The sequence below is a fragment of the Pyxicephalus adspersus genome, chromosome 2 (genome assembly GCF_032062135.1).
Source record: "Pyxicephalus adspersus chromosome 2, UCB_Pads_2.0, whole genome shotgun sequence".
In the NCBI taxonomy this organism is placed as follows: Eukaryota; Metazoa; Chordata; class Amphibia; order Anura; family Pyxicephalidae; genus Pyxicephalus; species Pyxicephalus adspersus.
The window spans coordinates 84,264,553-84,282,594 of NC_092859.1; the positions used below are offsets into that span (position 1 = coordinate 84,264,553).

The window sequence follows — 18,042 nt, forward strand, 5'->3', positions numbered from 1 at the left end:
CATATATATATATATATATATATATATATATATATATATATATACCAAATATGTACAAGGATTGCAAAATCATAATGTGCATTTTTTATTTCCAATAAATTCCAATTATATGTTTAATATAATATGTTTTATACTTTGCCAAAAATTACCTCCATAATATACAGATAAAATACATATGCGGGAGCTGTTTTAGCTGCCAACAGACAACTGTCCATCCAATCCCAAGTCACAAGACATGGCACAGTGAGGTGGATAACAGCAATTAGAGTTGAATAGGTCATCAGTTTGGTCTCTATGGTATTTTCCTTGTCGATAAATCTGCACACTGTACATCTGACTGACTCCAATTCCTATCCCCATTTACCAGTGTTACCAACTGCCACTTTATAGGGCATTAGAAACTAAAGATAAAGGTAGAACTAGATGAAGTTGTGTTTAGATGTCTCTTAGATTGTAAGCTATTTTGGGCAAGGTACTCTGCTCCTCCTGTGTCACTGTTACTATCCATCTGTATTTTGCAACCCCTATTTAATGAACAGCGCTACGTAATATTTTGGCACTATATAAATACAGCCTAACATTATTAAGTCTGGAGTATAGCTTTAATGTAAAAAAAACTCCCTGCAGGTTTATTTTTCCAGTTTTATACCTTACTAGCAATTACAAGCACACAACAGTGATACCAGCACACACAGGGATGTGTTGAGGGATTACCCAGGTCATCCAATCATCCAAAAAGTAGGTGAGGCCAGAACAAAACAGAACAAAGCAAATATTTGTTAAGTGTAAGCATAGATTACTTTACCAGTAATATCAAGTTGCTCCAACTGATTCATGGAAGCAAAAAAATAGGATTACACAGTTTATTATCAGCCTTTACCTGGACCAGATTAAAACATTTTTCACCCAATTGCAAATGGTTAAAAATGCATCAGGTTTCCTGGATCACCTAGATTCTCCCATGGCAGTCTATGTCCTCCAGTTTTTTACTAAACCAGGCTTGATGACAGGGCATCCAGCATTCCCTAAACCAGATTACAGACGGCCTTTGAATACTTTCCATTTAGTTGGTAAAACTTTCTACTTGTTCTATAGCAAGTAAAACTGCAATAATTGTATTGTACAAAATATAGAAATGATTTTGTGGTTTTTCAGAATTCCTTATAGTATATGGCATCTCAAAGAAATCACTTGCTTTAGACTGTAACCATTACCTGGAAATTAAAAAAACATAATACAAGCAATTCAAGGCACCTGCAATCCATACACAGATGCACTGTTATTTTGCACCATATGTTTCCTCAACAGTCAGAAAAGTGCCCCAGGAGCAGTAAAGAAATCATTGCAATACATATTAATTACTTTGCATTAGTCATCAGACTTGTCTTATTTATTATTCCAGTAAGAGTGTGTCATGTTTTGGTTTAATGTTAGAATCAGAACTGCTGCAGACAGGTATTGGCAGGATGTGTCGTTATTATACATCACACAGCCTTGCAGAATGTAATATCTGTAAAATGTATGCAATTTTATGGATTTGGATCAATTTTACTTCTGTAGGTTTACACAATTTTTATCTTCCACAAATCTGGCAAACTGATGATATCCAGATGATGTGGTGATATACAACAGTTTCTGGATTTATGCACATGTGGGCCAAGATGTATAGCATGATTCTAGCACGTGAATTTCTAAAACAGAAAATTCTACTAACGGTATTTCTCCCCATGTACTTTAGGCTATACAGACCTTATCAATTAACCCTGAGCACATTGCTAACGTTATGTCAAATGCCATACATTCTTTCAATTCTCCTTATTGGAAATGTTTCCAGTAAATGGTTGTGCTAGCCTTGGATCAGAAGATTGTAAAAGTTACCAAGAAAGCTTTGCTATATTGTTTCCTTGGTCCTCCTTTTCATATCTGTTACCAGGAAATCTTTGCTATATTGTTTCCTTGGTCCTCCTTTTCATATACGTTACCAGGAAATCTTTGCTATATTGTTTCATTGGTCCCCCTTTCCATATCTGTATCAGAATATCAGAGGTAGATAGTATTTAAATATGATCATTACTTTTGTATTTCTAAGTTAAAATTAACACATTTAAAAAAAATACATAGTTAAACCTTAATAAAATGTAATATAATATTATTACCACTCCTTTGATTTTATAGCTGCATTTTTTCCATATTTCAGGCTTTTTTGCTTTTACTTTGATTTAGATATCCTGCCAATAACACAATTACTGTCATAGGGTGGCTTCACTTCTTCTTCAAAAGAAAAAAAAAGGTGAACTGGGAATGGCTGAAAACATAGCTAGAGAGTTCAGTAAAGCAGCAAATTAGAGTACAGACATTTAGAACTAGGTGGATATCTGTCAGGATCAGCAGGCATTCATCAGTACTTGCAGTGTTAGATAGAATAATTGGCATTGTCAAAAAGTTTGGAAAGTATGTGTTTTTAATAATGGGAACCTTCAAACATACAAAAATCGCACTCATTAGTTTTCAGTTGTTACACAGAAAAACAAAAATACTTATAAGCAGGATTATGACCGAACATCTCATCACTTTCTCTATAGTTTTTGTTTTTTAAATAGTATGAAGCTCTCTTACTTCCTTCTCCACCCATCGTTGTACTGGTGTGATTGTGTATGCTATAATTAGGAATGTTTCTGGGCTTTCCGCTAACAAATAGTCAGTACTACCTTATGACAAATGTGTTCAGTGAAGGGTCACAGTGCCTGAGCAAAGGTGTGCAATGACTTGTCTCCAACTCTGCCTCAAACTTTGATATTTTACCTAATAGCTAGCTGTATATAATAGTGAAAAACCAAGAGCCAAAAATTTGGAGAACTTTGAAGCTGCTACCCTGACAACTTTAATCCTATTTACCAAACACAAGGGTAAAAAAGCATGGTTTAAGTTGTTTTTTAAATTATTATTATAAATAAGATGATTGGACCTATAAAATATTTATAGTGTCCACAACTTTGCTTCTGTTCATTTGTCAACCTGATTGCTATTAGAATTTGGCTGGGCTGTAGTAAGGCCCTGGCCCGGCATAATTGTAGCTCAGACACCAATCCTCCGATACATGGGCAATACGGTGGCTCAGAGGTTAGCACTCTGGCCCTTGCAGCGCTAGGTCCCTGGTTCAAATCTCGGCCAGGACACTATCTCCATGGAGTTTGCAGGTTTTCCCCGTGTTTGCGTGGGTTTCCTCAGCGTACTCCGGTTTCCTCCCACATTCTAAAAACATGCAGTTAGGTTAATTGGCTTCCCCCAAAAATTGACCTTAGACTATACCAAAGACATATGAGGGTAGGGACATTAGATTGTGAGCCCCTTTGAGGGACAGTTAGTGACATGACTGTGGACTTTGTACAGCGCTGTGTAATATGTCAAGCCCTGAGAGGGTAGTTGACCCATTCTAGGGTTTGGCGGAGGACCAGGAGCCCACAGATACAGATAAAGCCAAGAGGTAACTAACAACCATAATGTAAATCAGAGACAGGTCAGGGTCAGAGGTAATACACAGGTAACTTTGTTGATTCAGGAAGGCAGAAGAAGAAGAGATCTGAGTTCCAGGGAGGGGTTTGGTCCAGGCAGCAGGCAAAGAAGGTCAGATGAAGCAAAAGTGATAATGAATAGGCAGAAGATAAATGCACCCTTAGCAGTAAGAAGTTCAACCCAGCTAAAATGATAAACTTAAAAAAAACAACCCCTTTATAGAAGTTAAAAAAGATAACACTAGATAAGTCCATCTTGTCTAACGTACAGTCCTGCAGAGTAAAATGTAGATGTTGCAGTGTACTACTGGACCCAGGAGTCTGAGCAGCGAAAGATCTGGGGCCAGCCGTCCAACCACATTGATGGACAAGGAAGAGGAGAGTGAAATCTTACAAATGTATGCAAAATTCACAGAATTTGAAGTCTGCGGTCCCATTGCAGATTTTCCTTACACCCCCAGTTTGATAGAACTGTGACAACAAGTCAGTGGAAATATCTGAGTCATAGATCCAGAAAGTAGTATCCAAAAGTATTAGAAGAGCATACACCGAAACTTACATTTCATATACTATATAGATCTGTAAATTCAGTAATATATTGCATATCCAAAAGGCTAACATGTTTAAATCATAAATAACATCCATCTCCTCCTTTGGCAATGAAAACTCTGTGATGTACTTTGGTAGAAGACTATAGTAACTGTGTGGGCTGTGATCTCATGGCTTATTAATGATTTGGGCAGACAAAACACATCCCTGTCATGTAGGTGTATGTAATTTTCCACAAGGACAGAAAGGAGAAAAAAAAGCTGCAGGAAATGTTGTAGCTGTCAGATCGATTTTAATAAACTGTAATAAATACATAAACTCACATATAATCTGAACAATAATTTTAGACTGCTAAATGTAATGCCATTTCAAACCTTTAGTATTTTAGTCATATATAATTTGATGTATTTTTCAGACATTTTATTATAACTCGTAACAGTTATATACTCGTAACAGTTTGAACCACTTTATTAGTCTTCAGAGCATTTCTCCGCACTAGATCATTTCAACAACTTGTTAACAAACTTTAGACAAAAATCAAACTTTTTAGATAAAATTACTACAGCTTGGTAATGGCTCACGGACAAACTAAAGGCAGGCAGACCTCTCTCCCTGCTCTTATGATTCCTCAGTATTGAAGCATCCCCACTTGTTGGTTCTAACATACCAAGATACTCAGGGGACAGTTGCCCAGTATTTAGCCAGTGGCCCACACGTGCTTTTAATAAGGAAAATATGACAAAATCCTTCAGCTTTACCACTCCAACACTCATATGTCTCTCTTCCAGAAACACCATTTCACCCTGTGACCTTATAATATTACTAGCACCATGCTGGCCCCTAAGCTAAAGTTGTAGATTAGTTAAAAAAAGGCAGAAAGTGTTTATAGCATCCCTTATGGACAAAATATATAGAAGTACATTTTTTCTCAATAATAAAGCCAATAATTTACAGACATGTCAGTCCTAAAGGCAGGGTAGGTGCATATATTTTTAGATTTTAAACATGAGAAGTTCATTCTAAATACAGTGGTGTAACTGTAGAGAATTTGCTGTCTATTAAAAAAGGATGGATACTCATACTGGCCCCTAAAATCATCAAGTGTTACACATATGGTTAGTTCATAGAATACAGGAAAGGAATGTCATAGACGACAAATACATAAACTGCAGATTCATATGTGAACAAAGACACATTTGTTGGTAATCTTTCATGAAAAAATGCATGACAATCACACTTGTGCTAGGACTGAATAAACTCCCTCACATGTGTGTGAATTATGTCATTCTTGTCAATCAAGATGGCCAAAGACCCAACACCAGGAAAAAGATCTGATGAAGACGGCAGCACCTGCAGAGAAGAATTGTGATCAGGCACCAAGGTATTTTATTGCAGAGGGAACATCATCTGTCTCTTTTGCAATAAAGGACCAGCCTGGTCACAATTGTTTTAGTTTTCAGGTATAGTTCTAATTGATTTTTTAGTTCTCAACCTTTAGAAGCAATTACTGCAAACAAGAAATTCAAAGAGCTGTCAATAGGCCTTCACCTGTCAACAAGCACTTTCATAAAATGTTCAGAAAATCAAACATTACTTTTGTTAACAACCTTTTTTACTTGGGCAAACATTACTTTCTATCATACAGGTAAATAACATCTTGATATTGTAATTGGCATACTGTTTTTCAGTCTGCACTAAGACACAAGTATTATTACAGCTGACCCCACAACAGTTTGGTTTCTGATGACATAATCAACAGAGCTAATTTTTAGCTTTTGTCATGTGGGAACTCCAAAAGAAAATATGAACCTGAAAAAAAACATTACTTTTAATGCACAGAAAAATTGTGGACTAGGGTCCCTGATCATTGTCCTTGCCATACATGTCTACTAAACAATGTTATGACCTTACATCTATTTTTTGACCTTCTTTTACACCGCACATCTATTTATCACCTCTTTCAAAGCAGATTGTCAAAATAAGCTCTGAGTGGAATTAAAGTAGAATAAGGTTCCTCTCAGGTGTCAATGTCTTGCATTAGGCAGCAGGTGTGTGGAGTGGTTTCTAATAAGGCCAAAAGACAAATGTTTCACCAGAAGTCAAATTGTACAAACTCCAACATGCACAACCTAGCAGTTCACAAGTATGACATAGATATATATATATATATATATATATATATACACATACATATACATATATATATATATATATATATATATATATATATATACACAGGGTTCTCCCCAGGCACTTTTAGCTGGGCGCACCACCCGGCACTTTTCAGCACCCACCCGGCTGTTTATGGGTGGTTACCAAAGAGTTTGTTCACAATACAGGGGCTGCCACCCACCTAAAATTTCTTCCCACCCGGCTTAAAAAAGTTCTGGGTTGAGCACTGATATATGTGTACTTATTTTAAAAGATGCAATTTTACTTTGAGAGACTATATAAAAAAAATTACACTTAAATTAAGTAGAAATAACATTTATTCCAGCTATAAATTCAACTATAGTAAGCTATGGAAACAACAGCAAAGTTACTGGGGACACATCTAAAGGGTAAACAGATGATTAGGGATTTACTTGGGTTGAGTCAGGGCCATGATATCATCATAATGCCCAAGCATAATTGCCATGTCTGCCTATTTATAGCTGTATCTTCATACTAAACATTGCATATATTAAAGATTTTTTTTATCAATGAGTTGCATTTTTTAAATACAAAGCCAATGGTTGTGTATAAAGACTTACTGGATCAAAAATAAGTACAAAGCTAGTTATATCCCAAAACAATTACTTGTCCATCTTCTTTTTTTATGAGTTTATTCTAAAAAAAACTTTTTAGTTCTGAGGGTATAAACATGATGATAATCCTGATTATTTCTGCAGGTGATATATATATGATGAACAAGCAAACACTCTGCAAGCTGGAACAAAAATAACTAAGAGCAAGACTGCACTAGCCTAAAATGACTCACAACAAAGGATCTCTGTACAAACAATTTAGCACAGGAAATTACATTGGTAGCTAAAGGAATAAGTATCTTTGTTCATTCTAACTCGCTACCTTGAAAGAAGGAGAAGGGAGGAAGAATGGTTTCAGGAACAATAGCTAGGTAATGGGACATACAGGGAAAAAAAAACAACTTACCAATAACAGTATGCAAGGTGAACGTGAAACACACAACAATAAAAAGTGTGCATGGCTACAAAGAACTGCACATTGAGCATAGTTTAAAATGGCACATCTAATATGTGCCACTGTTCTTGTACCATCAGAAGTCTCTGGAATGACACTGCAATAGATGCACATAACCCTTCAGAATAGTAACAACCTCAGGTTCGGGTACATCCCATTCTTTCTCCCTATTCTAAATAGAACAGAGCTGACTGTACAACACCCATCAAGGGAAATTATCACAAATAATTATTTCCATAACACAAAATGAGTGTCTCCATTGGGCTCTAGATTCATGGTCTTGTGTGGGTAGAATGTGATGCAACCAAATATAAATGTACGTCTAATAATCTATATATCATGATCTGCAGGGCAGAGGTTCGAGTTCTTTTCACTACTCATTACTCTATCATGCATCCAAAGTATTAGCAGAGTTGTCTTTTTTTCCCAAAGCAATAATTTACACTTGTCATTTATTCAGTGCATCTCTAAAAATGTGAAATGGACAGATTGTGATGCTAATGTTCCTTAAAGTTAAAGCTTCTGAAAGTTAAGACCAAGGAAGAGCTGAGGGCAGGAAGACAGATAATAAAGTTTCCATAGGTTGCTCTTTTCCACAGTATTGTTCTTAACTAAGAGCTCTATCCTTAGGCAATATCCAGAAAGAATTTTATCTGGAAGCAGCTGGCTGAATTAGGTGAAGGGGTCAACATATATTTTTAGCTCTTGGTTACAAGAGGCAGGCATTTCCACTGTAACATTACAGTTTTCCTTTCTTGGCTCTCAGTTGGCCAACCAAACATTTCATATTTATCCATACTGTAAAAACTGTTACATGCATTAATATGTAGGTACACTGTAAGAATAATGTAATTCTGAATATAAAAATAAACACTATACTCTCTATTTTATTTCTATTGTGCCATTGAGATTTAGTAGAGCTTGCCTGGCTTTTAGACATTGTAAATAAACCAATACAAGAGAGCCAAAAGCAAATCAAAGCAAGATAATTTTGCCAAGTGTCGTATGAGAAACACATACCAGGCATAAAATGGGTACATGCTTGTATAGAACCTACACGACAATACATGGAGACTGTGCTTAGATAATACTAAAGGTCATCAAGGCAAGTTGATGGTTGCATAGTTGGAGGTTTGCATAGAAAAAATCACATTAAAATGTATGTGTTGAATTTTCATTATCTTACTTGTGGGAAGCAATCCTGACATCAAATGCAACTGATAAGCAAGAAAAGACCTGCTTCCCAATTATAGCTCCCAGAAACATCAATTATGGTTCAGTGAAGCCTATTCACAGACTAAATCCTTTTTACTGCTTACAGTGACAATGCAGACTTGTGTGTTAATGACAAGGTCCCAGGAAAGAACATTACTCATTGAACTAAAGTTGCTCATTTCCTTTCTTTGTGCCCTGGGCTAATGTGGATCTACCAAGGCACAAACATAATAATTAAAAAACTAAACTCTTGTCTTTTTACCTTCACCATAGGCAACATATATCAATGTTTTAAACTACTAAATCTTAGCACAATAAAATAACACAATAAAACATTGCAGAAAAGGCCAAATGGCATTTATCAAACAGCTTGGTGTACATAAGAAATAAATAGGTATAGATGATAAAGATTCTTCCGACATTTACATCTAACAAAGAGAAGACATGGGTTAATATTTTTGCAATATCAACTTTTCTTAAAAAGAGTAAAATCAGACGGGATTATATTGTAGAATCTCAAATCCGAAAATTTCCACCATGAAAAGACCCTAATTTTAAAATGATGTGCTACACCCAGATTTTCTTAACAAATATCATCAGATATTGGTCACAGCACAAAGCAATGAATCACCAACAATGTTTGATTAGCTTGGTTAATGCAGGCTAGACTATTGAAATTATTTTTGTTTTTTTTTTTGCTGCAGGTTTTCACATGTTTACAGTAGACTTATACTCATAAACCACTGATAATGATCCTTCCTACTTCTCAAAGCTTTCTGACACATATGTGCGTTTATTCAGCACAGTATATATAGATATTTTGGTTACGTGGGTGGATTGTAACTTGAACAATATAAATATGGTGACCAAGGAAAACACAACTTTGTTTTACAAAACATTTTAGAGTTAGCTTAAAGAGTTAGCTTTATATAAATTAAAAAGTCGTGTTTCATTGTGACCCAATTTTGCAATAGTTATACAAAAATATAGAATGATTAAAGCTGAAGTCCAAATGGATATGAATCCTACCAGCTATCACTTCTTTTTTAGACCCGTATAGCAGGTCCTTTATAGTCATTTGAGCTGAAAAAGACTTTAAGCTTTAGCACCACTATCTCTTGGCATATAAAGATTACTTTTCAGTGTATAGTATCCTCATGCAACATGCCAAATTCTATCATATCCACATAGATATCACCATATTACATGAAAGCCAAATACATTGCAGTTTTTAACCATTGTGCTAAATGATCCTATTACATGACCTGTTTACCCAGTTTAAAGCTACACAGCTTTGATGCAGGTAAAAAGTGAATGTTTTTCTAATATTACCAGTAACATAGTCTTCACAGCATTTCTGCTTTATTATAACATCTTCTACAGCAATCCATGAAGTTGCAAGAATCAATGCAGTGAGCTATATCAATCATCAATACTGCCAGTTGATTTAAGCTTCATGGAAGCAAACCTCACCACATCCAACCACAACAGGGAAAGCACATTCAACTGTAATTACCACATACCAATCCAGGTCACTGGCTTTACCAGTGATTACAATTTTTACCTTGCCCTACCCACATATTAAAAATAGTGTTAAAGGAAATGTCATAATTAACATTACCTCCAAAGATTATCTCTGTTAGTCCTAAACTAACTTTCTGTGCTCACAGGAAACTCTACGGTTTTGCTATGCATACTATATACTTACCAACCACTAGCTCACTATTATGTATACCCGTTGATGGTCTGCGGGGATTTTATACACACAAACATCTCCAGGGTTTACAGATAAGAGTCAGAAAAGGGAAAATACCCAATGAGCAGCTGTTCTCTGGGCAAAATGCCTTATTGTTGCCTGAGGTCAGAGGAAAGTGGCCACACTGGTTGGAGCTGATATTAGGAAACAGTAACTTGTTACAACCGAGGTATGCATCTCTGCACAACATGTCAAACCTTGAAGCAGATGGGCTACAGCAGCAGAAGACCCCACTGGGTGCCACTCCTGTCAGCTAAGAACAGGAACCTGAAGCTACAACTTAAACAGGCTTACTAAGATTGGACAGGACAAAATTGGAATAATGCTGCCTGGTTTGATGAATCTTGAATTTTGCTGTGACAACCAGAATTTGGCATTGACAACATTTAAATATAAATCCTATCCTGCCTTGTATCATCAATTGAGATTGGTGGTGATGTAATGGGGTGCGGGATACTTTCTTGGCACACTTTGGCCTCTTAATACCAACTGAGCATCTTTTGAAGTGAAACTAAAGTTCCACTTTGTACATTTGTGATCATGCAAGGATAAGAATTGTTGCTGACCATTTCCATTCCTTTATGATTGCAGTGTACCCCTCTTCCAGCAGGATAACATGCCATGTCACAAAGCTCAAATCACCTCAAACTGGTTTGAAGAATATGACAACAATGAACATGAATCCAAAAATGACCTCCACAATCACCAGATCTCAATCCAATACCTTTTGGAGATTGCAGGCCACTAAATGCACGGACTCCCCGCATGCGCAGGAAACTGTGTGTCATTTAAAGGGGAAGAAACTTCCCCCCAGAGTGACGTCATGATGACAGAACCCATCCACTCCAGAGACGAGACACAACCTGCCCACGGCCCTGAGCCTGCGATGTCTCTGGGAGACATGATCCGCGGCTCTGTCCAGTGCACCCCCCAAGCGGAATCCATCTCCTGACCCCGCTGCACCAGCCAGACCCCACTGAACACAAATCCAAAAATGGCCTCCACAATCACCAGATCTCAATCCAATACAGTGGTCGCCAACCTTTTGCAGGCCGCGGACCACTAAATGCACCAGTGGGCTGCAGACCAGTGGTTGGAGACCTCTGATCCAATAGATGTGGGATGTGGCTGACCAGGAGACTCACGTTATGAATGTGCAGTTGACAAATCTGCAGCAACTAAGTAATGCTATAATGTCAATATGGACCATAATCCATTTCTATTCAAAATAAATGTTTCCAGCACCTTGTTTAATCTAAAAGGAAATATTGGTAGTTCTGAAGGCAAAAAGAGTAACAACTTTGGTGGTGTTGCTTAAGTTGAATCCGAAGACAATGCCTATATACTGTGCATATCCAAGATCCAAAAGTTCCCTAGTCCTATAGAAAACATACAAATGTACTTGTAGACATGATAAGGTCCTTCCTCTTCCTCTGGAGTATTGTATGAACACTTTTATGATCGAACAGGCGAACGTGAAATCTGATGGTGCACTGTCAACTGCCTGATCCTAAACACTCCCACATAGTCAAATAACTGAGCCCTGTAACTAAATGGAATGTAAACAATTACATGGTTCTGTTATTTAACACTCTTCTGCATCCTCAGAAGCTGCGAGACATTGTACAAGGTCAGGACATGGGGAGAACCTGTCAAACATTAGGTGTAATTCTCAGATGGCTTGTCATTTTCAAGCCCAATGTTCAGACTCCATCAAAGTAAAGCTAAATAAGGAATGAATATTGTATAAATAAACCTGTTCAGTTACAAGGGATTGGTACAGGGGCATTTTGTGTAGATCTGCTTCTCTCACTAGAAATGTCTAGTGGAAGGTCAAACGATCTGAGAAGGGACACATAACTTAAAATTCATTTTAATGGAAAGTTGACTGCATCAAGCAGCTTGCTGAGTCTATAAAAAGCCCTAACATTTTTTTCTGAACTTTCTAAATCTATCCAAAGCTAAAAACATAGTTTTGGCTTGAATTCCATTTTAAGACTAAATATACAGGATACTGTACAAGTGATTGTGGTTCTTTTAAACATATACTATTCTATATTTTATCAGAGAAAACTTACATTCTACAATTGTAGCAGGAAAAATCTAAATATTGAAGATGAACAGAACTAATTATATGGATTGTGAATCAGGAAACACCTAACACCTAGGCACTGACCACATGAAGACATAAAACATTTAAAAGGAGCCAGCACATAATGTATGTGTACCCGTTCTCTACTCTTCTGCACAACAAGTATGCTGTCTGTGTACTTGTTGGGGAATTTCTGTCATTTCTGGTCCCAAAGAGAATCATTCTTTCTATATGTCCTAATGAGCGCTATCACTAATACAGGGAAGCCTTCCAATGAGGTTGCTTGTTCTGGTGACCTGTCACCTTTAACTTTGGAGAGATTATACCTAACTTCCTTTTGAGGTTGAGACAGGAAGTAAAGGAAATTTTCCTAATGGAACAAACATAGCAATATGTCAAATGTGTGTGATGATCATGGTTACTTCTTGGAAAATGTTCTTTGCTGCACTTTATACTGAAAGTAATAACCAATGCCTTTGTTTATTTCAAGTATCTAAGTATCATTATCATATTATAATATAGCGTAAGCGTATTTCTTTTGAACACAGTGACATTTGGCAGCACAGGCAGAATACAAGGTATTTCCATTTTTCTTTTCTTTTGGCTATTTTAAAAGTATGACATGGTCCCAAAACTTGATCTTTGTCCATGCACACCGGATCAATGTGGACTGCAAAAAAAGAATACTGACTATATGCCATTCACACAGGTACAGTCCTACCCTGAACCGGTTATCTAGTCCTATCTATACACACCATCCATCTCGGAGACATAATCATCTTCATCTGCATTTTTGTCTCATATGAAAACAGATCAACCTTTCCATAACAGTAAAGTCCTGAACAGAGATTCATCCAGAATGAATGAATCTTCAGTGAAGGGCAAAGCAAGGAGGACGTCACATGCCTGCACCATTTTACTTGTGACATAGTTATCCTCATATACAGTATGATATAAAATCTCAATGACATTGGTGCATCAATGTGTACTAGGAGATCTCAGCCATCTGCACATTGATGTGAAGTCAGGGCATATTTCTGTGATGTGGAAATGACTTGTAAGTAGAAAACTACAGCCTGGAATATGTAAAATAAACATCCTGTTGCTGGAGCAGAAGTTTGGCTACAAAGAGAAACTCTTCACCTTCTCAAAATATTCTTCATTCATAGCATAGACATGAACATTAATCATTTCCTTCCTATAGAACGCCTGCTCATCTTCACAATCAAAGTATCACTAAAGAGTACAGAAAAAGCCCAACAACAATATGGATATGGTGCAATAATAGGAAACTGATGTGCACTACTTATATACAAAACCCTAGCATGTGTTCGAAGACTAAATATAGAAGTCAAGAAAACTAAAAATACAGATTGACTTCTTCCCAGATACTAAGGGTGATCAGTTATAAAAACTTCTGTTTACGTTTTCCTATATACATCAGATGAACCACAAATTTTAAGCTATGTACACATTCCGGATAATTGTCACCCATCGTCTCTGTGTGTATGCCTCCAGCAGATTATTAAATGCCTGGCTGGGAGGTGACTGGTGTCACCTCTTATCCTGTGTGTGTACAGCGCTCATTCATTGCTGGACCACAAAAGATCTATTTCAGTGACAGAAATTTTACATAAATGTAGTAAATTATTGGACCGACGATCAAACCATTAGATTGTAAACCTCCTAGATTGTAAGCTCTTCGGGGCAGGGTCTTCCCCTCCTGTGTCACTGTCTGTATTTGTCTGTCATTTGCAACCCCTATTTAATGTACAGCGCTGCGTAATATGTTGGCGCTATATAAATCCTGTGTATTATTAATATATGTATAGACATGATTGTTCATTTATGTACAACATTCAATTATGAAATGTCCCAACCCTATAAATGTCATTTCACCGTACTGTTGTAGAATTGACACGCAGAACAAAGGTTTGCAATGATGACAACCTACTGCTAAGATTTTCTCTTCCTGGTGGACAATGGGTACATAAGTGATCACTATACATCATATGATATTGGTGGAAGAATCATTGATTTTGAGAGATATCATTAGATGATGCTATGGCATGGGTAATCAGTAATGTGTATAATGAGTACAGATCAGCACACACATCCTGCAGAAGTGCCAGGGGTACATAAGACAAAAGTTTGCTAAACTTGCACACTGGGGACTCCCCCTTCCCGCACAGCTGCCAAGGATCCTCCTTGCACATCCTTAGTACAGGAGAGTGGAAAATCCCCATCCCGGAGTGCAGATATGTTCTCCCCCCGGACACAACTCACCAGAACTCATGTTCTTTCTTCCATCAGACTTTTAATCCATGCTACTGCAGCCGGCCATGCATGAGTCGTACGATGTGTCCCAGCACTGCCCGCACTAGAAGAGGCTGCCTGCGGGAGCCGGAGAGACACCTCCCATTATAGGAAAGTGGGAGGAGAGAGGGCGTGACCAAGTGACGTCACAATCAAACAACCCTCCCCCTGTTCCAGTGTGATAGACTGCTGCACAAAGAATTTACTCACTGCTACTGATTTTTATTATTATTAATATTATTATTAATTTTATGATTATTAATAAACAGGATTTATATAGCACCAACATATTACGCAGCGCTGTACATTAAATAGGGGTTGCAAATGACAAACGACTACAGGCAGTGGAGGAGAGGACCGTGCCCCGAAGAGCTTGCAATCTAGGAGATGGGGGAATTAACACACAGTAGGAGGGGAGATGCTCTAGATGTAATGTCATTACTTATATCATAGGAAGCACTAATTATATCTGCCCCTCAATCATAAAGGGTATATTAACTTTGGGGGTCCATCATTATTATCTCAGATGTTAAACTCTTTGTTGTTTGAATTTTGCATTTTTGTTTTTATCTTTCTCATTGCAGTCATTCTCAATAGGTTGTCTGTAGAATATTAGGTAGTTGGTAGGGGTTCGTTCGTTCAAACTTTTGCTAATTGCCTTTCTAGCTCATGGTGTCTGCAGAGTTACCAGCTCAATACCAGCCAGTAGGATGACTCCAGTAAGCTATGCTGGGGTAATACATTCATCCATTCCTGGCACATGCAAGGGAAGCTGGAATTGCTGGAACCACTGCACATGCATAGCTCAGCTTTCATACATAGTACTGGCCAGCATAGTGGCTCAGAGGTTAGCACTCTGGCCTTTGCAGCAATAGGTCTCAGGTTCAAATGTAGGCCACGACTCTATCTGTATAGAGTGTGCACGTTCTCCCTGTGGGTTGCCTTCTACATCCCAAAAAACATGCAGTTGTGTTAATTGGCTTCCCCCCAAAATTTACCTTAGACCAGTTTTCCTTCTCATAGATATAAAACCTTTTCATATGGAAACAAAGAGGTTTTGCTTAACATTCAATCTGGAACACGCTTATAATAGAGAAATAGCACCGATTCTACAATTCCCTGCGTCAATAAACCAGTCCAATGCGGGGCTTAATGTTATGAGTGGCTGGAACTCCCTCTTCACTGAAAAAGCACTGCTACTACAATTCTGTGCGTCTATAAAACAGTCTAATGCGGGGCCACTGGTCTATAGGCAGAGAGGCCGCTGGTCTATAGACGCAAGTGATGGTGGTAACTGTGGTAGCGGAGCTTTTTTAATGCAGCGGCAGGCCAGCTGCAATTCATATTTAGAATTCCTTTGGGGACCAAAAAAATCCTTTGGGGGGCCAAATTTGGCCCTCAGGCCAGAGTTTAACATCCCTGCCTTAGACTGAATTAAGGACATGTGACTATGGTAGGGACATTAGATTGTGAGACCCTTTGAAGGACAGCTAGTGACATGAGTATGGACTTTGTACAGCTCTGTGTAATATGATGGCGCTATATAAATACTGTATAATAATAATTACTGACATGATCAAGCAGGTAAGATGTGTTAATACAGAAGGGACATTGCCTGTCTCCTTCTGAAATACCTATCTGCTGGATCATTTATTTTGTCAAGTGGGATTTTAATTTCACTTTTATCACCTTAATAGGGGCATTCTACCCCCCAACCCTAAATTAATTTATTTTATCAGGGGTTCGCTGAGATACAAAATTTATTTCAAAGTTCCTCTGGGGTAAAAACACTGAGAAAGGCTGAGCTATAGGTTGGCTTTTACTAAAAACGCTAGTTAAAGCGGACCTAAACAAAGAAAACAAAAAGTCACCAGGAAGTAGTGCTGACTGTAATAGGAGACATGCATTTTCTAAAAAGTAAATCCCTGGTGCCTTTTTTTTAAGCTTTACACTGTATGGCACATGTACCATGTACTGTAGCAGTGTAGCTGCACACAAAGCAGTCGCTGGAGAAGTGGCTATTCAATGGTTGAAGACAATCACCATCTTCTCGAAGGACTGATGCAGTGATGCAGTCCTGGACCAATATTTAATCATAGGGACAAGTATTTATGTGTTGCACACTTCTACAAATACATTTATCTATAGTCCAACCTGGTTAACAACTAACAATGCATTTGCAACTAATGTTGCATATAGATACAATGGGAGGATGTTGCTGCCATGTTACACAAAACATGTTAAAACCATTCAAGGTATGAACAGAAAAGTGTTATAGTAATACTATGAAACATAATGTGAGTAATAATGTTTTATAATCCACAAAGTGGACGTGCATGGCACAAACACATCCAGCAAACCCTTATAGAAAGTAAAGCTTTCCAATCATGAAAGAAGCTGGTTATATGCAGCAAAAGACTACACTAGTACTTTAAATAGGGGCATGAGCAAACTGCTGCTCAGTCTAGTAGACGGAATCCTCAATATCCATAAAATGAAGCACCCTTTGTCTGGAATAGTCTACCAATGTAGAGTCTGGTGGTGGTTATCAAGTATTATAATGCAACAGCAGATAAGACTGGGTTAATCGCAATATTCCCAGAGTTTGTAGAACTGGGTAAGCATAATAAAATAAATGATTGTTACTCAGAAATGATTAAAAGATGAACAAATTAGTTAAAATAAGGATAGGAAATAAATTAGAGATTTATGACTTCTAGTGTGGATTGGTTCTAGTTATGTATGTGTATGTTTGCAGAGTATACTTGATCATCGATCTGTCAGTTATATTTTCTCCCAGATCAGTTTGCTGGCAAGCCACTGATATTGTAATGCTTGGGCATCCAGCCCCTATAAGCATATATTTATATATATTATATACATATATATTTAATTTAATAGAATAGTCTTTGCATTTGTCTTCTGTCAAGAAAGTCTATCTTCTAGCAATTTTCTTGAACTTCTGGTTTTAAGTATTTATCCCGTTTAAGTTAATTAAATCTATTGAAGAAAATGTGGATTGGAGAGACATGTTGAAGCGAGCTGTTCTAATTTTGCAATAGATGTATCAGTCCATGTTTAGTAGACTGTGATTTGCAATGAACACAATAATAAAAATATAATATATTACATTTTTCCCTCCTTAAACTGCAATAGTTTTAATTTTTGCTGCATGTTCACCCAGTAATTCTGCAAATAAAATACAAATACCCGTCAATAGATGGCTACAGTCACTTTGCCAGTGTATTTATGGGGGGATAATGATTGCCACAAAAATGGATAATTAATGTTTTCCTGCATTCATATCCATAACATGTGTGATGGAAAGAAACTCAATTACAGAATAAGGAAAATATTTCTTTATGTCTTCCAGGTGAGCTAAAAAAAAATTAACAAGAACA

At 37.3% G+C, this 18,042-nt stretch overlaps 1 protein-coding gene across 1 annotated transcript in view; it reads right to left on the reverse strand.

Moving 5' to 3' along the window:
* FGD6 (FYVE, RhoGEF and PH domain containing 6) overlaps positions 1–14,732 on the reverse strand; it is a 49,303-nt gene extending 34,571 nt beyond the window's left edge. Inside the window, exon 1 of the mRNA XM_072401268.1 lies at positions 14,612–14,732. Coding sequence (XP_072257369.1) covers positions 14,612–14,621 — 10 coding nt within the window. The 5' untranslated portion in view covers positions 14,622–14,732. The remainder of the gene's footprint in view (positions 1–14,611) is intronic.
* Between the last annotated feature and the right edge of the window lie 3,310 nt (positions 14,733–18,042).